General features: G+C 48.0%; 1 protein-coding gene across 1 annotated transcript; it reads right to left on the bottom strand.

The window, feature by feature from the left end:
• LOC144479239 (uncharacterized) lies at positions 1-22,613 on the bottom strand. Its single transcript, XM_078197908.1, has 4 exons — positions 22,476-22,613; positions 7,164-7,262; positions 5,069-5,200; positions 1-1,479 (listed from the first exon to the last, which is right to left on the bottom strand). The coding sequence occupies exons 1-4, from the start codon at positions 22,566-22,568 to the stop codon at positions 1,282-1,284; spliced, it is 522 nt and encodes a 173-aa protein (XP_078054034.1). The 5' UTR covers positions 22,569-22,613; the 3' UTR covers positions 1-1,281.
• Between the last annotated feature and the right edge of the window lie 4,263 nt (positions 22,614-26,876).

Raw genomic sequence — 26,876 nt, forward strand, 5'->3', positions numbered from 1 at the left:
ACAAAAATATCTTTATTTTACAAACAAGATGAAAAATTGACACGTTTTTATTCTAAAAAGAAACACAGGATGTCACACATTACAATGTATATATTTTTTTCCATTATAATACACTTTAATTGACAGCCGGAGACTCCTTCCTCTGTTATGATTTGCTATTTACAAGCTACCAACAGCCCAGTTTAAAGGGCTGCATTTAAAATGCATCAGGGCGTCTCCCTCACTAATTTATAATTTATTTATTCATGTCACAAGTAAGGCTTACATTAACACTGCAATGAAGTTACTGTGAAAATCCCCTAGTCGCCACGCTCCGCTGCCTGTTCGGGTACACTGAGGGAGAATTTAGCACGGCCAATGCACCTAATTAGCACGTCTTTCGGACTGTGGCAGGAAACCGGAACGCCCCGAGGAAACCCACGCAGACACGGGGAGACTCCACACAGACATGACCCGGGCCAGGAATCAAACCCTGGCGCGGTGAGGCAGTAGTGCTAACCACTGTGCTAACCAGTGGATTCCTAAGTCACACAGAACAGGATGCTTCTGCGTGTCACCCCTGGTTGTTGTGGAGTTACATTTCAGTTGGGTCAGGCGTGGGTGAGCAGCAAAGGACCTATTGCGCTCGTGTTAGGAAGGCAAAGTTTTCTCTAAGGCAGGTACATACGTGGACATCTGCACAAGGTCACTCAACTTGTCCTGTAACACGCACGCGTGACCCCTGAAAAAAAAACATTCAAAGGGACGGCACATTGAAATGAAGTAGCCGTACACAAAAAAAAAAATGAAAGAGGGAACAATGTTTGCAGCCGTCAGTCTAAACTTCCGCTTGCTGGTAATATGGGCTGATGTTGGCCAGAGGCAGAATTAGCCTCGATGCCCTCTAGTGATGATTAGCCACTCAATTCTCCACATCCACTGTGGCCTCTTAGCTGGGCTGGAGAGATAATGCACCAGAGGGCAAGTGGAATTGTCAAACACTAGATCCAACCAGGGGAGGGGGGGGGGGGGGGGGGGAGAAATTCTTAGACTGGCACTGATTCCTCGGGGCAAGCAGTGACACTACCCCCATGGCTCACAGCACTGTCTGCACCCTCCACCCCAGGGAAAGCAATGCAAGTGTACGTGGGTGGATCAAATTTCTCCCATAAAACCTTCAGAATGGAAAGGAAGAAGAATACATATTGGCAGAGAAAACCAAGAGCAATACAAAATCTTTGTTTAAAAAAAATGTACTCATGCCAAATCTTGACATAAGCACTCGGCTCTGAGTCTCTACAATCACATTCCGTTTGACTTTGTCGCTGCGTTCGCCGCATCATACTTTGCAATACTTTTCTTCAGTTTTTCCAGGCATTGCTGACCAATTAGCTGCAGACTTTTCCCGAGAGCTGAATGGACCCGTTTCTCTAACGTCGGATCTTGGCTGACCAGCTGCTTTGCCACCATGGCAAAGGTCTCACAGTCCAGCCTGTAGGCCTACAGCAAACAAAAACACAAAGTCAAGTGTTACGCACGAGTGTCAGCACCAAAACTCTCTTGTTACCGCTGGGTTACAAATTACTTCAAGGAGCCCTGGTCTGTGCCAGGTTCACTGATCTCATAGAATCCCTACAGTGCAGAAGGAGGTCTTTTGGCCCATCGAGCCTGCACTGACAACAATCCCACCCAGGCCCTTTCCCCGCATTTACCCTGCTAATCCCCCTGACACTAAGGGGCAATTTAGCATAGCTGATTAACCTAACCCGCACATCTTTGGAGTGAGAGAGGAAACCGGAGCACCCGGAGGAAACCCACGCAGACACGGGGAGAACGTGCAAACTCACCCAAGGCCGGAATTGAACCTGGGGCCCTGGCGTTGTGAGGTAGCAGTGCTAACCACTATGCCATCGTGCCGCCCTCTCAGCAACAGGAGAGCTACAAGTTGACAATAGAAGTCCCAGGGTGAGACAAAAGGTAAATGAATCAAAAGTTATTTGCCGGGATTTTGCGACCTCACCTCGGGGGAGGCTTGTAAAATCCCGCCCAAGGCCAATGGAGAATTCCGTTCTGCGAGCCTTGCCCGCCCCGGTACAATTCCGGCCATTGAACAGGGTATACAGTGACTCCAGCTGAAGCAGTTGGATGACAACAGCAGAGTTGTTCAAATCTTTCTGCTGTTAGTGCCTCACACACACAATGAGCTTCCGGAACGTTCAAACTGGTTTCTAAGTACCCATCTATCAGATAGGATTTTCACAAATACACTCTGGTGCAACTGGAATTTTCCTGACTGGATATTTTCATAATAGAGACTGGGATATTCATTCAAACCTCGTCATTACAATGATGTGGAGAGCAGACTATTAGCCAGTAAAGGGGCCCCCCCTTTAATGACTCACTTCTAGCCGCAACTGGAGTGTCATCCTAGCCAGGAAACCTCAAATGAGAGATGTGTAGTAACAAGGTTTGATCGCATCATAACATGATAACTGAAGTTTCAAGTTGCTGCCGTAGCTTAACCCACCCATCCACAATGTTACACGCCCCTTCAAACCAACCCGAAAGTTAGCACACTGAGCCACAGTGAAAGAATGGAGGAACTTGGCCTTGAATGCAGGACAGTGCAAAAGAACTAGCTGACAATACATGGGGTAGAAAGAGAGTCAATCTGGAACGCCAATACGGGGAAGGGGACAGGGATCCAAATTGGATGAAGGCAAACCTTGGACCAATGCCATCAATTGACGCAAAAGGGGGGGGATTTTCCAGCCCTGCCCGTCTCCGGGATCATCCAGTCCTGCTGAAAGTTCCTAGAATCATAGAATCCTACAGTGCAGAAGGAGGCCATTCGGCCCATCGAGTCTGCACCAACCACAATCCCACCCAGACTCTATTCCCAGAACCCCACACATTTACACTGCTAATCCCCCTGACAAGAGGGTCAATTTAGCATGGCCAATCAACCTAACCCGCACATCTTTGGAGCGTGGGAGGAAACCAGAGCACCTTCCAAACCGCATCTCTGCAAGGACAAGGACCCCCGATGCATGGGAACACCACCCCCTGCAAGGTCCACTCCAAGCCACTCACCATCCTGACTTGGAAATATAGAATCCCTACAGTGAAGGAGGAGACCATTTGGCCCATCAAGTCTGCACCGACCACAATCTCACCAAGGACCTATCCACATAACCCCACATATTTAGCCTGCTAATCTCCCTGACGCTAAAGGGCAAATTATCATGGCCAATCCACGCAACCAGCACATCTTTCGGACTGTGGGAGGAAACCGGAGCACCCAGAGGAAACCCATGCAGACGTGGGGAGAATGTGCAAACTCCACACAGGCAGTGACCCAAGCCAGGAATCGAACCCGGGTCCCTAGAGCTGTGAGGCAACAGTGCTAACCACTGTGCCACCAAAAGTTGATGGGCTTCTGGCTGAGCCGCCCAATCACTTGTGGCGGGTCCCCCAATGACGGGGTCAAAATAGCCCGGCCAAAGAGTTAGCAGTGAGGTAGGAAAGTGAGATCTTGGGAGTGATTTTAGGTCTGGCAATATGATGGTTAAACACAAGGTTTTCTAGATGGATGAATGATTCTTTGGGTTGTGTGGAGGTTGTGACAGGAGTTCTGAATCACACGAAGCAGAGAAATTGGTCACATGGTTTTAGTCCATTCCATACTTTATCCTCTGATACAATGAGGTGAAATCTCAGATACAGGGAGGTCTACATTTTGTACTTGGTGTTACCATCAGCAAGTCTCTCAGATCATATACTGCACAAATTAGATGGCAAATTAATTTGCCTCCACTTCAGCCCACCGACATTCAAGCGGCTTAATCTCAGAAAAGAATCCCCTGCTACAAGCTATTTGCATTTCCTACAACACACCCTTTATTCTCTGGCCTGTGTTCAGGAGGAGTTAGTTCGATACTGTTCAATCCCACCCCACACAATATTCTTACTGCCCAGAGGAAGTCAGCACCTGGACTAGACACAAATGCTATTGTGATTTGTGAAAGATTTGTGAATTAACTTATATCCATCACAGCCGTTCCACGTATGGGAAGCAAAGCAGTGCGCGGAGAAGGGTATTGACACGTCTTCACTCAATGTCCACACATGCACCTTGCGCCACACATTATCCCACCATCTAAAAAGCGCGTCGGGGTATGATTGAATACTCTGCACTTGCCTGGATTAATTCAGCTTCAACATTCAAGAAGCTTGAACCCATCCAGGACAAAGCAGCCTCCTTTAACAGAATCCCATCCACTAAAACATCACTCTCATTCACCTGCCGCACAGTGTCAGCCGTGTGTGCCATCTACAAGTTGCACTGCAGCAACTCACCCAGGCTCCTCCAATAGCACCTTCCAAACCTCATCAAAGGACAAGGACCTCCGATGCATGGGAACACCACCACTTGCAAAAGGTCCACTCCAAGCCATTCACCATCCTGACTTGGAAATATAGAATCCCTACAGTGCAGAAGGAGACCATTCAGCCCATCAAGTCCCCACCAACCACAATCCCACCCAAGACTTATCCACGTAACCCCACATATTTAGCCTGCTAATCTCCTTGACGCTAAAGGGCAAATTATCGTGGCCAATCCACGTAACCCACACATCTTTGGACTGTGGGAGGGAACCGGAACACCCAGTGGAAACCCCACATGGGGAAGAACGTGCAGACTCCACACAAAACGCGACCCGAGCCAGGAATCGAACCCGGGTCCATGATGCTGTGGGGCAACAGTGCTAACTACTGTGGCACATCGAATATATTGCCATTCCTCAGTGTCGTTGAGTCAGAGAAACTGGAATTCCCTCTCTAACAACACTGTGGGAGTACCTACATCACATGGACTGCAGCATGGAGGCAGATCACCATCACTTTCTCAAGGACAATTAGCAATAAATACTGAACGTCAGTGGTGTTCACCCCGTGAAAAATTAACAATTAATTTCACCAGCCTGCCAAGTGCCACAACAAATCGCAACGATTCCAACAGCCAGCACATTTCCAGATGGCATTTTGTTATTGGAGGGGGTCAAACACAGTAGGAAATTATGTATACCTTCATCAGTTTGTCCCTTTTTGCCAGGATTCGTGCAGATCGTGGGTCTTTGTGCCTCTTGTTCTTTGGTCTGTTCTTTTCAGAAATGGCATTTGATCTGGAGCGCTCCTTTGCAAGAGTATCCTTGCCAGCCTGTGAATTTAAAGACATTACGATCGATGCACCCTATATTCTCATAACATGCCATAATGGGATTCAACCTACCAGGGCAATCTTTTCATATCAAGTTTTGATGTGGCAGATGGAGAATCAGTGGAGGAAAGTACACTGTGGTTATTAATATTAAATCCACATGATCTCAACTGGATCACAAGAACATCGGGGGGGGGGGGGGGGCATTGTGAAGAGAGAGAGATGAACAAAGTGAGAGGATGGGGAAGACAGGAGGGAGGGAGAGACAGAGAAACAAGGAGGGAGAGAGAGAGAGAAAAGGGTAAAGTGCCCAGGAGGGAGAAGGGGAAAAGAGACATACGGCAGCATGAGGCAGTGCTGCTAATGTCTGAACCTGGGACAATATGGTAAACGACTCACATAGCCTCTGCGCTCTGCCACTCTCCCTTGCCATCTGAAGACATGGTTCATTTAATTTGCAGCATAAAGGAGAAAACAATGCTGGGTTCCAAACCCAAGATGTAGCAATAGCAGAGGCTCAAGGCTGGCCAACAGTCTCCACACAATCTGGTGGTTTGACTGTGTGTCACCCCTACCAACAAAGAGTCTGAGCCAACTACTAATGGGGAGAAAATTCAACGAGGCTTCCGGGCTGCATCCTCGATGAACTGAAGCATGAATCAGACTCCAGCTGTAACATTTTGGTCACGGTTCTCTGACCCATGCTGACCTTATCGCATAGAATCCTATAGTACAGAAGGAGGCCATTTGGCCCATCGAGTCTGCCCCAACCACAGTCCCACCCAGCCCATAGCCCCATGTATTTACCCTGCTACTCCCCCTGACACTAAGGGGAAATTTAGCATGGCCAATCCACCTAACCCGCACATCTTTGGACTGTGGGTGGAAACCAGAGTACCCGGAGGAAACCCACGCAGACACAGAGAACGTGCAAACTCCACACAGACAGTGACCCAAGCTGGGAATCAAACCCAGATCGCTGGTGCTGTGAGGCAGCAGTGCTAGCCAGTGTGCCACTGTGTCACCCAAGGATAACGTTCTATGACTGCTATCAAAGCTTGGTCTCAGCACCATTTAAAATTTGTGCCATCAATTGAATTCCACGACCCACACAGGTGCTTGTTTGGATGGGGCGGCATAATTAAACAAAGGTAGCCAGTGTGGGCAGCACGGTGGCACAGTGGTTAGCACTGCTGCCTCACAGCTCCAGGGGCCCGGGTCCAATCCTGGCCTTGGGTGACGGTGTGGAGTTTGCACATTCTCCCTGTGTCTGTGTGGGATTCCTCCGAGTGCTCTGGTTTCCTCCCACAGTCCAAAAATGTGCGGGCTAGGTGGATTGGCTAAATTGCCCCTTAGATGTCTAGATTAGATGGAGTAGCTGTGGGAAATGTGTGGGGTTGAAGGGATAGGGAGGGGAGAGGGCATGGGTAAGATACTCGATGGGCCTAATGGCCTCCTCTGCACTATAGGGTTTCTATCATTATTGTGTTAATGTGTTTGCAGTACATGGACCTCCCCTGCCTACAGGAATGCTTCAGAAGCTTGATAAGCCTCGTTGGCAATCTAGTCATGTGGGCCAAAAGCTTTCAGATTAGATGGCCAGCCCGCTATGGGCTGATCTGAGCTAGAGTGAAAACAGGCCAACAAACTTTATCTCAATGCCGCAAAGGCTAAAAAAATAATTAAATGAGATTCCTCCTTCTACAAACCTATCCAGGCAAGTACAGATAATAGAACGAGGCCTACTCATGATGCCTCCTACTAATAACCTTGGCTCACACTTGGAGGGGATACCCAATGTCTGTGGAACTATTGTTGGCAGGAATCTATAGCTTACAAGGGGTTTGAGGGGCAGGAAAGAAAACAATTTTTTCCAAAAAGGCAATACCGATATTGTAGTTTATTTAAATCCATTGATCGACAATTAACTTACAGAACGCAAGATCCATTTTGAATGTCCTACCTGACTAACTTTGCAGCCAGCTGGTGGGGCACCAAGATTCCCACTGTGGTGGTGACTGACTTCTTTGATATGTCCACTGTTCTTACGAGAATATTTCTTCTGGTGGTAGTGGGTGACGGGAGAGAAAAAAAAAGACACCAATCAGACCCATTTCCCAAACAATGTGGATTTCCCACCTTAACATCACCCCTCTTTGGTTGAGAATTGAGATCGGAGTCGCACTGTCGCTGGTTCGCCCCACCGCAACCCTTCCAGTTGACCATTCTGCCTGTGTGAACCTGGACAACAGATCAAAGTCTGACACTATCCTTACACAACCTAAACAAGTGGCATTGTTCAGCGATAAGGACATGCCTCCTGTTTTTCCTTCCCTCAAAGGTTTGTGAACCTTTAGAATCCTATACCCTGCAGGGTTGTAGATGCTTATTAGTGAGCTGTTCAAATCGGGGATCAATAAACTTTTGGTGACTGAGGGAATCAGAGGATATGGGATTGTACAGGAAGGTATATAAAGAACAGTACAGCAGAGAAACAGGCCCTTTGGCTCACCTGTGCTGACATAAAGTAAAGTTAAATGGTCACAAGTAGCCTTACATTGACACTGCAATGAAGTTACTCTGAAAATCCCCCAATCGCCACACTCTGGCACCTGTTTGGGTACACTGAGGGAGAATTTAGCATGGCCAATGCACCCAACCTGCAGATTTTTGGACTGTGGGAGGAAACCAGAGCAGCCGGAGGAAGCCCACGCAGACACAGGGAGAATGTACAAACTCCACATCGACAGTGACCCAAGCCGGGATTCGAACCTGGGTCCCTGATGCTGTGGGGCAGCAGTGCTAACCACCATGCCGCCAACCCCATATGACACCTTCCTAAACTAAAGACGTTTTGCCTCTACGCGGTCCGTATCCCTCTATTTCCTACCTATTCATGTATCTGTCAAGATGCCTCTTAAACATTGTCATTGTATCTGCCTCTCCCTCCTCCTCTGGCAATGGATTCCAGGCACTTACCACCCACTGTGTAAAATACTTCCCTGTTACATCTCTTTTACACATTCCCCCTTTTACCTTAAACCTACGTCCCCTAGTAATTGACATTTCTACCTGGGAAAAGGACTCCGACTATCCATGCCTTTCATAACATAGTTGAGATAAGAGGTCAGCCATGGTCTTATTGAGCAGCAGAGCCGGCTCAGGTGGTTGAAAGGCCTCCTCCGGCTCCTGATTTGTCTACTTTATATTTCCCTCACTCCCTCAGGGACACAATGACCAATTGAAGTGTCAGCCCCATTCCCACCACCACACACTGGGGGGTTGAGATCAACTGAGCAGAGATGAATCAGAAGAAAGAACTTTCATTTGTATAGCACCTTTCCCAACCGCAAAGTGCCCTTTTTTATGAGTATAGTGACTATTGCGATTTAGGAAACGTGGCAGCCAATTTGTGCACAGCAAGCTCCCACAAACAGCAATGCGGTAATGACCGAGTATTCTTTTCTTTTGTAGTGAGCTTGATCAATGTATAAACATTGGACAGGCCACCAGAGGGAATTTAAGTCTTTTAAGTGTTCCCAGGGAGTTACGGCTATCCGCTAGGCCGGACAAGGCCTCGGTTTAAAATTTCAAGCAAAGCACCTCAGACAGTGCAGCACTTTGGGGTGGGTCAACCTAGGGTTTATGTTCGGGCCTCTGGAGTGGGATTCAAAGCCACAACTTTCTGACTCAAAACAGGAATGTATCCTCCTGAGCCATTGCTGACAGTCAATTATCGGGGCGGCACAATAGCACAGTGGTTAACACTGCTCCCTCATGGCGCCAGGGACTCGGGTTCAATTCCAGCCTTGGGTCACTGTCTGGAGTTTGCACGTTCGCTTCATGTTTGTGTGGTTTTCCTCCGGGTGCTCCGGTTTCCTCCCACAGTCCGAAGATGTGTGGGTTAGGTGGATTGACCATGTTAAATTGGCCCCTTAGCATCCAAAGATGTGAAGGTTAGGGAAATTGACAGAGTTACGGGGTTGGGGCCTGGATGGAATGCTCTGTTGGAAAGTCGGTGAAGACGCAATGGGCCGAATAGCCTTATGCACTATAGGGATTGCATGATCTGAGCTGCAACACTCCTGGGATCTGTGGCTCAGTAGCAGAGCTTTGAATCCATTTACCCACCAGATTCCTGGGCAAACTCTGGAGTCTTTACTTTAAATGTCAAAATAACCTGAACTTTTAGACAGAGACTTTGAAAATATATTAAATCATCATTTCTAAAGATTTTTAAATCAATTAATAATAGACCACAAAATGGAAACTGGCCTTATGCAGAGAAAGTCAGACTCAAACAATTAAATATTTCTCCAGTTCATTCCCTGGACACCATCATTCTTTATTAGTTTTCTCAGTGACTAACTCAATGCTTCCTTGAAACAATGGAATTATGGATCTACGCAAAGTCAATAAGTATGAAAGGACACACATCCTATTAATGGAGTGTGAAAGACACGTATTCTATTAGTCGTTGCCATTAATGTCATTTTGCCAATGTGATATTCACTTGACTGAAATATGGAGGGAACAATAGAGGACAAGCTGGCCGTATAACAGGGCGGTACAGCTGGACTGCTTACTGAATATCAGCAGAAAGCACGTATTACAACTCCCTTCGCAACACATTTTGTTGGACGGCACGGTGGCACAGTGGTTAGCACTGCTGTCTCACAGCGCCAAAGACCTGGGTTCGATTCCCAGCTTGGGTCGCTGTCTGCGTGGAGTTTGCACATTCTCCCCCTGTCTGCGTGGGTTTCCTCTGGGTGCTCCGGTTTCCTCCCACAGCCCGAAAGACGTGGTGGTTAGGTGCGTTGGCCATGCTAAATTCTCCTTCAGCGTACCCGAACAGGCGCGGAGTGTGGCAACTAGGGGATTTTCACAGTAATTTCATTGCAGTGTTAATGTAAACCTACACGTGACACTAATAAATAAACTTAAATATTTGTAACTTGGGGAACTGAAGGATTTGGATGTGAAAAATAGATGCAGCGATATACCGCACTCACTACACTAAGGAGACACCCAAATATTGAGAGGCGACTGTCCAAGACAAATGAAAAGAAGCCACGCCTTCACAACCTTGGGACGTTGCAAAGTGCTTTACTGCTAACAAGTTAGTTTTGAAGACTAGTCCCAGTTGGAATATGGGAAATACAGCAGTCAATTTGCATGGAACAAGTTGCCACAAACATTAAATGGTTGTAGCAACTGTTTTACTTTTTGAAGTTGGAGGACTAATGTTGACTGATACTGGGTGAAAACTGCCCACCTCTTCTTTCAATAGTGCATTGGGATTCTTTATGTTCTCCTGATTGAGAAGACAGGGCCTAAATTTAGGATCGCATCCAAAAAACAGCACGCCTGACAGTGCAGCACTCACTCAGTACTGACCCCCTGACAGTGCGGCACTCCCTCAGAACTCACCCCCTGACAGTGCAGAACTCCCTCAGTACTGACCCCCTGATGCACCTCAATGAGCACCTGGAAACAAGGCTTTAGAACTGAAGGCTTTAATACATTAACAATGAAACTACTAACACAAATTCACCCGTTCAGACTGAAGGGGTCCTGCCGGAGCAGGGGGTCTTATACCCTGCCACCGGAGGCGGGACCCCACTGGAGTGTGCCATGATAACACTTAGGACAGGTAAACACCCTATCCCAACAACATAGTACAACCCCCATAACAACAACACCCTAGCCCAACAGTAACACAATAACAACCCCAGTGGTGAACCAACGATGGTTCACCACATTCACCCCTCCTTTAGGAACCAAAGGTGGCGGGGTGGATGAAAACAGACAATGACAAAAAAAAATAACAGGATTCACAAGTCCAGACGGTCTGGAGGACCACACCGACGCTGCGATCTTCTCAACACCGGTTGCGAAACCGGAGCAGGTGCTTGCGGTGGCTCTCTCAAAACAACATCTGGCTGTCCCCTCAAAGACTCCCGGGCCGGCCGGCCCTGATGAGGCGATGGTGTAGGGGATCCTGGAACGTTTGGTGGTGGTGGTGGTGGTGATGATGGTGGCGCCGATCTCCGAGTCTCAGGCAAGCTGTACATGGGAGTAAAAGTGTTATGCACTGGTCCCGGTGCTGACCGCGCCACGTCTGGGGAAGTAATGAGGAGTAGTGGATCTGTGACTGGGGGAATAGGAGCGACAGGAGTTGCTATGTCCCCTGCGGGCGCCAGGTCTCTAATGGAGACAGTGTCCTCTCGCCCGTCAGGATATGCCACATAGGCATACTGAGGGTTGGCGTGGAGGAGTTGGACCGGTTCGACCAAGGGGTCGGACTTGCGAGCCCTCACATGGCGCCGCAGAAGGACGGGTCCTGGGTACGTCAACCAGGCTGGCAATGAGGTCCCCGAGGACGACTTCCGAGGGAATGAGAACATCCTCTCGTGGGGAGTAGCATTGGTTGCCGTACACAGGAGGGAGCGGATAGAATGGAGCGCAGTTGGAAGGACCTCCTGCCACCGGGAGACTGGAAGGCCCTTGGATTTCAGTGCCAGTAGGACAGCCTTCCAGACTGTAGCATTCTCCCTTTCCACCTGTCCGTTACCCCTAGGGTTGTAGCTCGTGGTTCTACTAGAGGCAATCCCGAATGAGAGCAGGAATTGCCTCAAGTCGTTGCTCATGAACGACGAGCCCCTGTCGCTATGAATATAGCAGGGGTACCCGAACAGGGTAAAAAGCTCACTGAATGCCTTGATGACGGTGGCAGTCGACGTGTCCGCACAGGGGAAAACAAACGGAAACCGGGAAAATTCGTCTATTATGTTAAGAAAATAGACATTCCGATCCGTTGAGGGAAGGGGGCCCTTAAAATCTACACTCAGCCTCTCAAAAGGGCGAGTGGCCTTGACCAAATGTGCCCGGTCTGGTCGATAAAAGTGTGGTTTGCATTCTGCGCAAATCCGACAACTTCTAGTAACTGACCTGACCTCCTCCACCGAGTAGGGTAGGTTGCGGGCTTTTATGAAGTGGTAGAGTCTGGTGACTCCAGGATGACACAGATCATTGTGGAGAGCCTTCAAGCGGTCCTCCTGCATGATGGCGCATGTTCCGCGCGAGAGGGCATCCGAGGGCTCATTGAGCTTCCCTGGACGATACATAATATCGTAATTATAGGTGGAGAGCTCAATTCTCCACCGCAAGATCTTATCGTTCTTGATCTTGCCCCTCTGCGTGTTACTGAACATAAACGCCACGGATCGTTGATCCGTGATCAGGGTGAACCGCTTACCTGCCAGGTAATGGCGCCAGTGTCTGACTGCCTCCACAATGGCCTGAGCCTCCTTTTCCACCGCTGAGTGCCGAATCTCTGGGCCTTGAAGGGTGCGGGAAAAAAACGCGACGGGCCTGCCTGCCTGGTTTAGTGTGGCGGCTAGGGCGAAGTCCGATGCATCACTCTCCACCTGGAAAGGGATGGATTCATCCACCGCGTGCATCGTGGCTTTCGAGATGTCGCTTTTCAAAACCTTGAAGGCCAATTGGGCCTCCGGCGTAAGTGGGAAGGTCGTGGACTTAATGAGCGGACGAGCTTTGTCCGCGTAGTTGGGGACCCACTGTGCATAATACGAAAAGAACCCGAGGCATCTCCTCAGTGCTTTCGTGCTAGCGGGCAAGGGAAGTTCAGTGAGTGGGCGCATACGGTCTGGATCAGGGCCAATGACCCCGTTTTCCACCACGTATCCGAGGATGGCTAACCTATGCGTACGGAATACGCACTTCTCCCTGTTATAGGTCAGATTCAGGCGAGATGCAGTGCGTAGAAAGTGTTGGAGATTCGTGTCGTGGTCCTGCTGGTCATGGCCGCAGATGGTGACGTTATCCAGGTACGGGAAGGTAGCCCGCAACCCGTTCTGGTCCACCATTCGGTCCATAGCACGCTGGAAGACCGAGACCCCATTGGTGACACCAAATGGAACCTTGAGTAATTGGTATAGACGACCATCCGCCTCAAAAGCCGTATATTGTCGGTCCTCTGGGCGGATGGGGAGTTGATGGTAGGCGGACTTAAGGTCTATGGTAGAAAACACTCGGTACTGCGCAATCTGATTGACCATATCAGAAATGCGCGGGAGAGGATACGCATCCAGCTGCGTGTATCTATTAATGGTCTGACTATAGTCGATGACCATCCGAGGTTTGTTCCCGCTTTTGACTACCACGACCTGCGCTCTCCACGGACTAGCACTGGCCTGTATGATCCCTTCCTTGAGGAGCCGCTGAACCTCAGATCTAATAAAGATCCGGTCCTCAGCGCTGTAACGCCTACTTTTAGTAGCGATGGGCTTGCAGCCAGGTACCAGATTTTTAAAAAGGGATGGTGTCGTGATCTTCAGGGTGGATAGATTGCACGCGGGGCGCTTTGGGCAATTTGGAGGCTGCGGCTGGTTCCCTACTGCCAGTGAATGGAGTGGCCCACCGTACTGTAGGATCACACTCCTCATGTGGGCCATAAAGTTTAGTCCGAGGAGAATTGGCGCGCAAAGGTGAGGTAGCACAAGGAGCCTGTATTGCTCGTAAACTGTGCCCTGTACCTCAAGAGTTACCATACATTGTCCTTGGATCGGTACAGACCGGGACTGTGATGCCATGGAAATTGTCTGTTTGGCAGGGAGAACCCGGAGTCCACACCTTTTAGCAGTTTCAGGGTGTATGAAACTTTCGGTGCTCCCACTGTCAAACAGACAATTTACAGTTCTGCCACTAACCTTTACCTCCATCATGGAATGTTCCAGTCTCTAATGCCTGGTCTGATCCAGAGAGATCGACGCCACCGTTGGCCCCTGGGCGTCACTGCATGCTGCCGATGTGGATGCTGAGGACCCCTGCTGGTCGCTGCTGCATGCTGCCGATGTGGATGCTGAGGACCCCTGCTGGTCGCTCCTAGTCGTCGTGGACCATGATGGCCGCCCCCATGAATCGCATGTGGCCGAGGGCTCCAAGCGCAGCGACTCCTGGTGGTCTTCCTCCTCCTCTGTCTGCCACGATGGCGCCGTCCTGAGATCGCACGTGGTCGGACCTCGTGGGTACTGCGACGCCGAAGGAGATTGTCTCCGTTCTGGAGGGTTACAAGCTGCACTGCCGTTTTTAGGTTTGGACCTGCAGACTTTGCCGTAGTGGCCTTTTTTACCGCACTGGCTGCAGATTGCCGTTCTTGCCGGACACTGTTGCCGTGGATGCTTGGCCCCACCGCAAAAATAGCATCGCTGGCCACCTGGAGCTGCCGCCGTCGTCGAATCGATCTGGGAGCGTGGGTTCGCGGGGCGAGGAGGGAGCAGAGCTTGCTCCAACCACGTTGACTGCACATGGTCCTCGGGGTACAGCGCCAAGCTCTTCGACGCCGCCTCCAACCTCACGGCCATCCCCATTGCCTGGGTCAAGTTGAGTTTCCCCTTTTCTAATAATTTAAGTCTGATGTACGAGGACCCTACCCCTGCTACGAACGCGTCTCGGGCGAGGTCTTGCATGTACTGCTCGGCGGAGACATCCTTACAGTCACAACCCCTGGCAAGCTGCAGGAGTTCATTGGCGTAGTCTTCTATGGTCTCGCCCGACTGCCGACGTCGTGTAGCGAGGAGATAATGAGCGTGAATCTCGTTGGGTGGCGTAATGTACCTATTCTTTAGGAGCTCGACGGCACCCTGGTAAGTGGAAGCTGCACGAATGGCTAGGTAAATCGTGTCGCTTACCCTTGCGTGGAGGACCTGGAGTCTATCACTGTCTGTAGTGATAGCTACCGAGGCTGCCAGGTAGTCCTCGAAGCACTTCCACCAATGTTCGAACGTGTTAGCTGCACCGACCGCACGTGGGTCCAGTGTCAGACGATCCGGTTTTAGGATCTGTTCCATATTCTCAGTTAATGTATTAAATTGATGCACCTCAATGAGCACCCGGAAACAAGGCTTTAGAACTGAAGGCTTTAATACATTAACAATGAAACTACTAACACAAATTCACCCGTTCAGACTGAAGGGGTCCTGCCGGAGCAGGGGGTCTTATACCCTGCCACCGGAGGCGGGACCCCACTGGAGTGTGCCATGATAACACTTAGGACAGGTAAACACCCTATCCCAACAACATAGTACAACCCCCATAACAACAACACCCTAGCCCAACAGTAACACAATAACAACCCCAGTGGTGAACCAACGATGGTTCACCACACCCCCTGACAGTGCAGAACTCCCTCAGTACTAACCCCCTGACAGTGCGGCACTCCCTCAGTACTGACCACCTGACAGTGCGGCACTCCCTCAGTACTGACCCCCTGACAGTGCGGCACTCCCTCAGAACTCACCCCCTGACAGTGCAGAACTCCCTCAGTACTGACCCCCTGACAGTGCAGAACTCCCTCAGTACTAACCCCCTGACAGTGCGGCACTCCCTCAGTACTGACCCCCTGACAGTGCGGCACTCCCTCAGTACTGACCCCCTGACAGTGCGGCACTCCCTCAGTACTGACCCCCTGACAGTGCGGCACTCCCTCAGTACTGACCCCCTGACAGTGCGGCACTCCCTCAGTACTGACCCCCTGACAGTGCGGCACTCCCTCAGTACTCACCCTCTGACAGTGCGGAACTCCCTCAAAACAGCATTAAAATTAGAATTAGATCAGAGATATGGTCAGGAATTACTTCTTCAAAGAGTAGTAGAAATTTCTAACACTGCCACGGAACTGTTGAGGCCAAATCAAGTGAAAATTTCAAAACTAAGATTAAGGCTTTCGTATTAAGGGGTACAGAACCAAGTTTAGTAAATGGAGTTAAGATACAGATCCGCCATTATGTAAATGAGTGGCAGAACAGGCTCGAATGGCCTACCCCTTGGTCTGGTTTCTCTTGCAATCTGGAAGCAGGTCACTCTTGAGTAGGTAATAGATTATGACATCTTGTAAAAACTTCTCTATAGTGGTTTCCTCCCTCTCTCAAACACAGGGTGGAGTTAATATAGCGATTCCTTTAATAAGGTTGCATCATGGCAGCCGTGCACAGCTATGCTGTGAGCTTTTATGATCCAGAATGTGTTTGAAGTGGAAATCTTCTGAACTCACATCACACACCAGCTACCGACTCACTTTGGCTCCAGGTGTCCTTGAAGCAAAACTCAAGAGAACTGGAATGTACCTGTAAACCCAGCCATTTCTTTCAACTTCCCAGACTAATTTCTATTAAATGTTTCAAACAGTTGGCACGCACGGTACAAACACAGCAGGGGCAAGAGATGAAAATCAACACATTAACTATCCCGACCTTGAAAGTAATAAGCACATCTCTCCCTAACCGAGAGGACCACTCTGCGCGGTGGCACAGTGGTTAGCACAGTGGGTGGGCCTGGGTAAGATGCTCTTCCGGATAGTCGTTGCAGAATCAAGGTGACAAACAGCCTCCTTCTGCACTGTAGGAATTCCACACAAAGGAATTCCAATCATCTGGTGGAGCCATTAGATTCCTGTCTGCCTGGATCAAGTAATACTGGATGCTGTGGGTTGACATCTCAAATTCTTACCTTCTTTCCGATGTGCTAGCTCGTTATTTCTGTGAGTGCGCACAGACTAAAAGGATCCAGCACAGCGGCACGGTACGGTACGGCACGGCGGCGGTACGGTACGGCGGCACGGTAGCACAGTGGTTAGCACTGCTGCTTCACAGCTCCAGGGTCCCGGGTTCGATTCCCGGCTCAGGTCACTGTCTGTGTGGAGTTTGCACATTCTCCTCGTGTCTGCGTGGGTTTCCTCCGGGTGCTCCGGTTTCCTCCCACAGTCCAAAGATGTGCGGGTTAGGTTGATTGGCCAGGTTAAAAAAAATTGCCCCTTAAGAGTCCTGGGATGCGTAGGTTAGAGGGATTAGCGGGTAAAATATGTGGGGGTAGGGCCTGGGTGGGATTGTGGTCGGTGCAGACTCGATGGGCCGAATGGCCTCCTTCTGCACTGTAGGGTTTCTATGAATTCTATGAAGCAACGCTAACTATTTTTCCTTGATTATTGAGATAGCCTTTCAAAGAGTTAGGTTAGGAGGGGCTCTCCTGTATTTGCAATGGGACCCTGATAGCATGTGTCAATATTGGAGAGGGATCCCTCCCTGTTTAAAAACCACTGTCCTGTATGAACTTTGTTCAGCTACCCATTACCTGACTCAGTGTGTTAACTATGTGTAAATTCCCCTGTCCCACAGAGTATATCTGATAACCATTAAATCAATAGCACAGATAACTTGCAGATTACTCTTTTTATTTTTAACATTAAGTGTAAACAGATTGCAAGGTGAAAGCTAAATTTATTTGATTTATTGTCACATGTATTAGTACACAAAGAAAACTATTGTTTCCTGCGCACTATACAGACAAAGCATACTGTACATAGTGAAGGAAAGGAGAGACTGCAGAATGTAATGTTACAGTCATAGCTAGGGTGTAGAGAAAGATCAGCTGAATACAAGATGGATCCATTCAGAAGTCTGATGGCAGCAGGGAAGAAGCAGATTCTGAATCAGTTGGTACCGAAACTTTTGTATCTTTCTCCGTGAGGGAAGAAGGTGGAAGAGAGTATGTCCGGTGTGCGTGGGGTCCTTGTTCATGCTGGCTGCTTTTCCAAGGCAGCGGGAAGTGTAGACAGTGTCAATGGGTGGGAGGCTGGTTTTAGTGATGGATTGGACTTCATTCACGATCCTTCGTAGTTTCTTGCGGTCTTGGGCAGAGCAGGAGCCATACCATGCTGTAATACATTCGGAAAGAATGCTTTCCATGGTTCATCTGTAGAATTTGGTGAGAGTTGTAGTGGACATGCCAAATTTAGTCTCCTGAGAAAGTAGAGGTGTTGGTAGGTTTTCTTAACTATAGTAGTGGTGGTGGGTGTGTGGAATCGGCTGCCGATAGTGGTGGTGGAAGCGGATTCGAGTGAGTCTTTTAAGAGACTTTTGGATAGGTTCATGGAGGTTAGTAAGATAGAGGGTTATAGATGAGCCTAGAAGGTAAGGAAATTGTTCGGCGCAACTTGTGGGCCCAAGGGCCTATTTGTGCTGTAGCTTTTCTATGTTCTAGTATCGGTATGGGGGAACCAGGATAGGTTGTTGGTGATCTGGACATGTAAAAACATGAAGCTCTCGACCATTTCTAGTTTGTCTCCATTGATGTAGACAGAGGCATGCCCTCCACTGTGCATCCTGAAGTTGATGACTATCTTCTTTTTTTTTGTTGACATTGAGAGAGTGATCATTGTCATCGCACCAGTTCACCAGATTCTCGATCTCATTCCTGTACTCCGTCTCATCATTGTTTGAAATGGTGGCTTCCCTGTGAATGATGCTGACCATAAGTCACTCCTGGTTGCAAGGGTCTCTGCCAGCTCATGAAACCCTCTGGTCTGTCAGTGTTCTGTGTCCGTGAGTTGGTGCAATCCCACACAGATTCCCCCAACAGCAAGAGATGCTAATACCTGGCAGGGCAACAGAATGGAGAGGAACACTGCAGCCCAGAGAGCCATGTTTTTCTCACTCTAGTTTTTATGGGGAGTTTGCAATAGCTCAGTGATCTCATGAGGTGAAAATTGCCCGCGGACATGCAAAGTTCGGCCAGGTTGTGGGCATGAACCGCAGCACCCCCAACACTTTTTTATTCCACCCTAATTGACAGGAGAGACAGTGGCATTGCGACAATGTCACTGGACTAGTAATCCAGAGGCCCAGGCTAATGCTCATGGGTACAAATCCCATCATGCCAACTGGTGGAATTTAAATTCAATTAATTAAATCTGGAATTGAAAGAAACCTATGTCGTAAAAATCTATCTGGTTCACCACAGTCTTTAGGGAAGGAAATCTGCCATCTTTACCTGGTCTAGCCTATGTGACTTCCAACCCCTTTGAAATGGCACAACAAACCACTCAGTTCAAGGGCAATGAGCAGCGACATCCACATCCCGTGAAATAATATATTAACATGATTGCTATTTTGCATATGACATGCGTTTGGTCTGGAAATGATACCAACTGGGACAACTTCCCTATCATGCCAATCTATCTCAGCTCAATGCACTCTTGGTCAAGGTCAAAGTTATTATCCATCTTTTGTTGTCTTGACACGTCAGAGGGTAGCATGGTCAACCACAAAGTGTTGTCCAGTCCAGGCCATGAAGAACATTAGCGAACCAGCTGGATCCTGCCACACACCAGCTGCTTTAGAATCATAGAATCCTACAGTGCAGAAGGAGGCCATTTGAATCTGCACCGATCACAATTCCTTTCAGGATTGACCTCAGGATGTCCCAGATGCTTTACAGCTCATGAAATATTTTTGAAGTGTGGCTACTCTCGTAATGTAGGAAATGCTGTCCTTGCATCGTAGAGGTTTTTCAGTTTGAAGGCAAATTGTGAAACCAATTTCAGTACTTCTGTTAATCTCTGGATAAATAGCCACCGAATGGGAATGGCCCTGGGTGGGAGGATGGTCGGTGCAGATTCAAATGGCCTTCTTCCGCACTGTAGGATTCTAAGAAAACTTAGTATAATTTCTAACAATTACAAATGTTAACCATGATACAGTATAAACCTTAACTGCCAGCTAACTATAATGCTCCAATCCAAACAACATCCTATAAACATACAAGTCTTCCCAGACTTGGCACAAAAAGCAAGTATACTCACGTGATGCTGGATTTTGCAGCTTTACAACACCTTCTATGAATTGGTCCTTTGAAATGTTGGATTACAACTAGGCTGCCCTCTCCTGGATCTTTCAGCACAACCCATGAGGGAGAGAGAGAGACAGAGACACTGCTTGCCTCTAGTTTTTAGCTAGCAACCCACAGGATTTCCAACACCAGGGAGAGAAACAAGAAACAATGCTTTCTGTCTCAAGTCCAAATAGCTCCTGGACCAAAACTAAAGCCTTGATCTTTGCTGTGGGAAAAAATGTCTTCCGGGCATCACCTGACCTGTCACTCATTCACCACGAGCAATTCAAGAAGGGTCATAAAAAACCCAGGACGCTGCATTAGGCCAGATTAAAAATAAACATTGCTTCAATTATCCTGCTTCAGCAACAATATAAGATGCTGATTACAGACAGCACAGCATCAAAATAAAAATGCCAGATCTGCTTGAAAAAGCCCGGCAGAAAAACATGATTAAAATATGTTTCTTAAAGGCACAGTATCATCACAGCACCTGATAAAGATGCAGCTCTTTCTTCTTTCATAACTATCAAACCACTGCAAACCTACTTGCATTGGGAAGAACAAATTGCGTTCATATGGCACTTTACCTGCTCCTTTGGACATCTCAAAGTACTTTACAGCTGATTACATTTTTGTAGTGTAGTCTCTGTTGGAATATAACCCACAGCACACCCCTCAGTCCTATACAAGGGTCATTTAGACTCAAAACGTTAACCCTGTTTCTCGCTCTCCACAGATGCTGTCAGAACTGTTGAGTTAATCCAGCATTTCCTGTTCTTACCAACGCCCACCACCACCTTCTGAGGGGTAACAAGGGATGGGCAACAAATGCTGGCCTAGCCAGTGATGCCCACATCCTAGAAATGAATATTTTAAATAATGTCTCAGAATACCTCGCTTTACTCACTTGTCAACTCTCCAATCAACTGGGCTAACTTCATGCAAAAGTTGGAGGAATGGGATTATAAATAATGGCGTCCACTTAAATTCAATACCAACCTTAATGGGGACACCATGCACTAAACAAACATGTTGCAGAGGAATTCAAATGAATAGGTAGAGCATCACACCCCTCTTGGCAATACTGAAGTTTAAAGTAAGTATTTTTTTTATTCATTCGTGGAACGTGGGCATCATTGGCTGGCCAACATTTATTGCCCATCCCTAGTTGACTTGAACTGAGTGGCTTGTTGGGCTATGTCAGAGGGCAAATGAGAGTCGACCTCATTGCTGTGGCTCTGAAGTCACATGTAGGCCAGACCAGGTACGGACAACAGATTTCCTCCCCTAAAGGACATTAGTGAACCCAGTGGGCTTTTCCAACAATCGACAATGGTTTCAAGGTCATCAGTAGATTCTTAATTTGGGATATATTTTATTGAATTCAGATTCCACCACCTGCCGTAGGCAGGATTCGAAGCCGGGTCCCCAGAACATTAGCTGAGTTTCTGGATTAATAGTCTAGCGATAATACCACTCCGTCATCATGAGACAAATGATGAAAGGAGTACAATAAACAAAGAACAGTACAGCACAGGAACAGGCCCTTCGGCCCACAAAGTCTGCGCCGATCACGTTGCCCTACCTAGACCAACCGCCTGTATCCCTCCATTACCCGCCTGTTCATGAGCCTATCCGGATAAGTCTTAAATGTCGCTAACATGTCTGACTCAACCACCTACTTGGCAGTGCATTCCAGGCCCCCACCACCCTCAGCGTAAAAAAACTTCCCCTGCACATGCCAACAGAACCTCTCCCCCCCCCCCCCTTACCTTGAACTTGTGCCCCCTTGTAATTGTCATTTCTGCCCTGGGAAAAAGCTTCCAACTGTTCAGCTTATCTATGCCCCTCATAATTTTATAAACTTCTATCAGGTCGCCCCCTCAACCTCCGTCTTTCCAGGGAGAACACTCCCAGTTTATTCAATCCCCCATCATAACTAATACCCTCCATACCAGGCAGCATCCTGGTAAACCTTTTCTGTACTCCCTCCAAAGCCACCATGTCCTTCTGGTAGTGTGGTGACCAGAATTGGACACAGTATTCCAAATGTGGACTAACCAACATTTTATATAACTGCAACATAATTTGCCAACTTTTATACCCCGTCCGTGAAGGCAAACATGCCATATGCTTTCTTCACCACTTTTAAGGATCTGTGGACCTGTACTCCCAGTGTTTTGGGGAATAGGATAAATCTCTGAAATGAAACTGCTCAGAAAATAATTTTACCTAGACGGTGATCAACACGGAGAGAGAGAGAGGCACGCAAATTAAATGGTGATTATGTGCGATTTGTTCATGGTGCTTTCTGCTAGTACTACTCCCATTTTCAACAGAGGAACTCCTACTCAGCTTCCGTTCGCTTGGGGAGGCCGAATGGGCCTTAATTTCTGCGCTGGAAGGATTCTACTTAGCAAATCATTACTGAAAGCTTCATATGAGGGAGAAAAAGATTAACATTAAATATCGGAAACACTTTAGCAGGATTGTCCTTCATAAAAATCAAAAGAAGCTCAACTGTAATAGCTGTCTTCTTCAAAGATGATCAACAGACAGGCAATGCTGGGTTGTTTACACTCACAGGACTTGCATTGTCTTTAGAAGCAGCAGCAGCAGCAGCAGCATTCAACAGCAACTGTTCTTCCTTACATTTGGGAACCATTTTCTTCTTCATTTTGCTTGTCCTGTCCAAATAGCGCTCTGGTATTTCTCTGAATATATCATCCTGAGGGAGGGAGAGAAACACATTAATCTCAATACTCAGCAATACATAAACAACAGTTTCTTTCTGACTCGCCCTTTGATAGGGGGTGGGGGAGAATAAGTCAGGTATGGGCGGCATGGTGGCACAGTGGTTAGCACTGTTGCCTCACAGCGCCAGGGACCTGGGTTTGATTCCAAGCTTGGGTCACTGTCTGTGTGGAGTCTGCACGTTCTCCCCGTGTCTGTGTGGGTTTCTTCCGGGTGCTCCAGTTTCCTCCTACAGTCCGAAAGATGTGCTGCTTAGGTGCATTGGCCATGCTAAATTCTCCCTCAGCGTACCCAAACAGGCGCCGGAGTGTGGCGACTAGGGGATTTTCACAGTAACTTCATTGCAGGATTAATGTAAGCCTACTTGTGACTAATAAGTAAACAAACTTAAAAATTCACCCATCCTCCCTCATTTCATCCAAAGAAGTTCTTCGACAACCAGCAGGAATCTTGCACAGAACAGCAACAAAGAAAGGGTTATTAAATCCATGAAACACTCTCCTTCCAACCAGAGGCCACACATGTAACCTGCAGTCATAGAATCATAGAAAGCCGCAGTGCAGAGGGAGGCCAGTCGGCCCATCGAGTCTGCACCGGCCACAATCCCACCCAGGCCCTATCCCCATAAGCCCATGCATTTACCCCAGCTAGTCCCCCTGACACTTAAGGGGCAATTTAACATGGCCAATCCACCTAACCCACACATCTTTGGACCGAGGAAACCAGAGCACCCGGAGGAAACCCACGCAGACACGAGTAGAATGTGCAAACTCCACACAGACAATGCCCCAAGCCGGGAATCGAACCCGGGTCCCTGGTGCTGTGAGGCAGTGGTGCTCACCACTGTGCCACCTCGGTTTAGTCTCCAGAAATAAAACCAGTTTTTAAAGAAGGGTGAGAAAAAAGGTGCTAATTTTAGATGCAACTTGTAATAAATCATTTAAAACACATTTAAACTTCTGTTATATAGATTTAAAAATCAGTAACTACTATACTGTATACTTTATGTGGCATGATGCATTCCAAAGATGATTTAATTACTGACAAAGCATCACAAATATCCATCTTCATTACAAGAGGAATGAAGGGAGTAGGCTGACTTCAACCATTAGTAAATCATCAACTGAGATTTGGAGTAAATGCTGGCCTTGCTGCTACATGGAAGTGGTCAGATTCATTTCAATTAATCTGTGTGCGTGCAACACACTCCCTTGAAACTGAACAGATTTGGGAAGTTTCAATTCTTTAATTCAATCATCTGCACCAATTAAATCAAGCTCCAGAACCTTTGAATTTATTCATCGAATGTGGGCATCGCTGGCTGCGAATTTATTGCCCATCTCCAATTGCCATTGAACGGAGTGGCTCGCTAGGTTGCTTCAGAGAGCAGTTAAGAGTCAACCGCACTGCTGTGTCTCTGGAGTCACATGTAAGCCAGACCGGGTAAGGACGACAGTTTTCCTTCCCTAAAAAAAGAATAGTGCGAATCAGGTGGGTTTTTACAACAACGGATGGTCACCATTCGACTTTTAACTCCAGATTTTTACCGAGTTCAAATTTCACCATCTGCCATGGTGGGATTCGAACCTGGGTCCCCACAGCATTACCCTGGGTCTCTGGATTACTAGCCGGTGACACTACCACTGCGCCACCACCTTCGCCCAGGGGAGGTGCTGGAACAAACTTACATCACTAGTCACATCATCTGAAGAGACAGGTAGACAAGGTGCCTTCTTTCCCCCATGGTCAAGGTTTTGCCGGTCTTTTCTGGAGCTGTGCTGGACCTTCGTACCAGGAATTGTGGAGATTGCTTTCTAAAAATCATGAAAAGAAACAGGAATGGATGGCTTAGTGCAAACTTCACACAGACAGTGACCCAAGGCTGGAATTGAACCCGGGTCCCTGGCGCTGTGAGGCAGCAGTGCTAATCACCGTGCTGCCCCATGAGGCCACACACCGGAACCTTCCACGGACATTACGACTGAGATTGAATAGTCAACACACAAAAGGTCATCAACGGGGACAGAAGGGCATAGAATCATAGAAACCCTACAGTGCAGAAAGAGGCCATTCGGCCCATCAAGTCTGCACCAACCACAATCCCACCCAGGACCTACCCCCATATCCCTACACATTTACCCGCTAATCCCTCTAACCTACGCATCTCAGGAGGCACAGGGACAATTTTAGCATGGCCAATCAACCTAACCCGCACATCTTTGGACTGTGGGAGGAAACCGGAGCACCCGGAGAAAACCCACGCAGACACAAGGAGAATGTGCAAACTTCACACAGACAGTGACCCAAGCCGGGAATCGAACCCAGGTCCCTGGAGCTGTGGAGCAGCAGTGCTAACCACTGCGCCACTGTGCCGCCCACAGCTCCATGTGCTACCGGCATGTCACAGCTCCAAGGAGCAACCCCCATCCTGGGTGCTTTCACCTTACTCTGACACAAAGCACAGCTCAGATACCCACAAGGGTCGGTTTGCTCAGACAGTACTTATGGATCCCAAGACAACGTGTCTCTGGTTGGCCACAAGAGCTGCCAGAGTCTCAGTACTCTTGTCCATCAAACAAGACAATGGCAATATTCGAATATTGCAACATATATTGCTTTTCACTATGCCTTGCCCACTGTCAAATTCAAATTTTGGAAAGAGTAGTTTCATTGTGGATTAGTCTTAATGGTTTAAGTAGAACTTGTACTATCAAATTTGTAGGAACATAGGAAAAAGAATAGGCCATTCAACCCCTCGACCCTGTTCCACCTTGTGGTGAACCATTGTTGGTTCCCACCAGGTAGTGCTGAGCCAGGGTCTGGCCAGTACTATGAGTCTGTATATATGTTACTGTTGGGGTTAGGGTTGGGCTGTTCTACCTGTAATATAGTTCTTATGGTACATCCCAGTCGGGCTCCGCCTCCTGGGAGAGGTATAAAGGTCACTGCTCTGTCTGGGACCCTTTCGTCTGGGATCATGTATTATATATGGTAGCTCTATTGTTGTAGTCAATAAAAGCCTTTATTTCCCGAGTACCTCTAGCCTCGTGAGTTATATCGCGCATCACACCTCTAATGAGATCATGGTTAATGTATATCCAAACTCCAGCTGCTTGCCTTGGCTCCATACTCCTCAATATCTGTTGCTAGCAAAAACAAAATCCATTGATCTTAAGATTCAAAATGATTGATTGAGGTAGCTCCAGCATTGCTGGCCGTGCCTTCAGTTGGCTTGGCCCCAAATTCCCACCCAACACCTCTCCACCTCACTTCGAACAGAATAGAATATAGAATAGAATCCCTACAGTACAGAAGGAGGCTTTTCAGCCCATTGAGTCTGCAATCAACCATAATCCCACCCAGGCCCTATTCCCGTAACTCCGCATATTTACCCTGCTAGTCCCCCTGACACTCAGGTCAATTTAGCATGGCCAATCAGCCTACCCCGCACATCTTTGGACTGTGGGAGGAAACCAGAGCACCCGGAGGAAACCCACACAGACACGGGGAGAATGTGCAAACTCCACACAGACAGTGACCCGAGGCCGGAATTGAACCCGGGTCCCTGGTGCTATGAGGCAGCAGTGCTAACCACTGTGCCACCGTGTCACCCCACCATATCACCTTCCAGACACGCCTTAAACTCTATCTCATTGACAAGGCTTTTAGTCATCTGGCTTCATATCAGTATCATAGTTTTATAATGCTCCTTAGAAGCACCTTGGGACTTGTTTCATTAAATTATTGTTTTTTAATTCAGGGGCATCACTGACCAGGCCAGCATTTATTGCCCATCCCTAACTGCCCGTGAACTGAGTGGTGGCTAGGCCACTTAGGAGCTGTGGACCTGGAGTTACATGTGGGCCAGACCAGGTAAGGATGGCCGATTTCCTTGCCTAAAGGACATAAGTGAACCAGATGTTTTATTTTAAAAACAATGACCGACAATGGCTTTGTGGTTACAATGTTAACATTCCAGATGGAATTCAAATTTCACCATCTGCCCCATGATGAGATTTGAACCTGGGTCCTCAGAGTGTTACCCTGGATCTCTGGATTACTAGTCCAGTGACAATACCATTAAACCGTCACCTCCCCCTTAAAAATACTAGATAAGTACAAGTTGTTGCAACATCTACTGCTTCTGTAGGGTGGTGTTGAGAGGCATCGGTGCTAATCACTGTGCCACCCACCAATCATAGCATCTACAGTGCAGAAAGAGGCCATTTGG

Source organism: Mustelus asterias, chromosome 25, assembly GCF_964213995.1.
Source record: "Mustelus asterias chromosome 25, sMusAst1.hap1.1, whole genome shotgun sequence".
Taxonomy (NCBI): domain Eukaryota; kingdom Metazoa; phylum Chordata; class Chondrichthyes; order Carcharhiniformes; family Triakidae; genus Mustelus; species Mustelus asterias.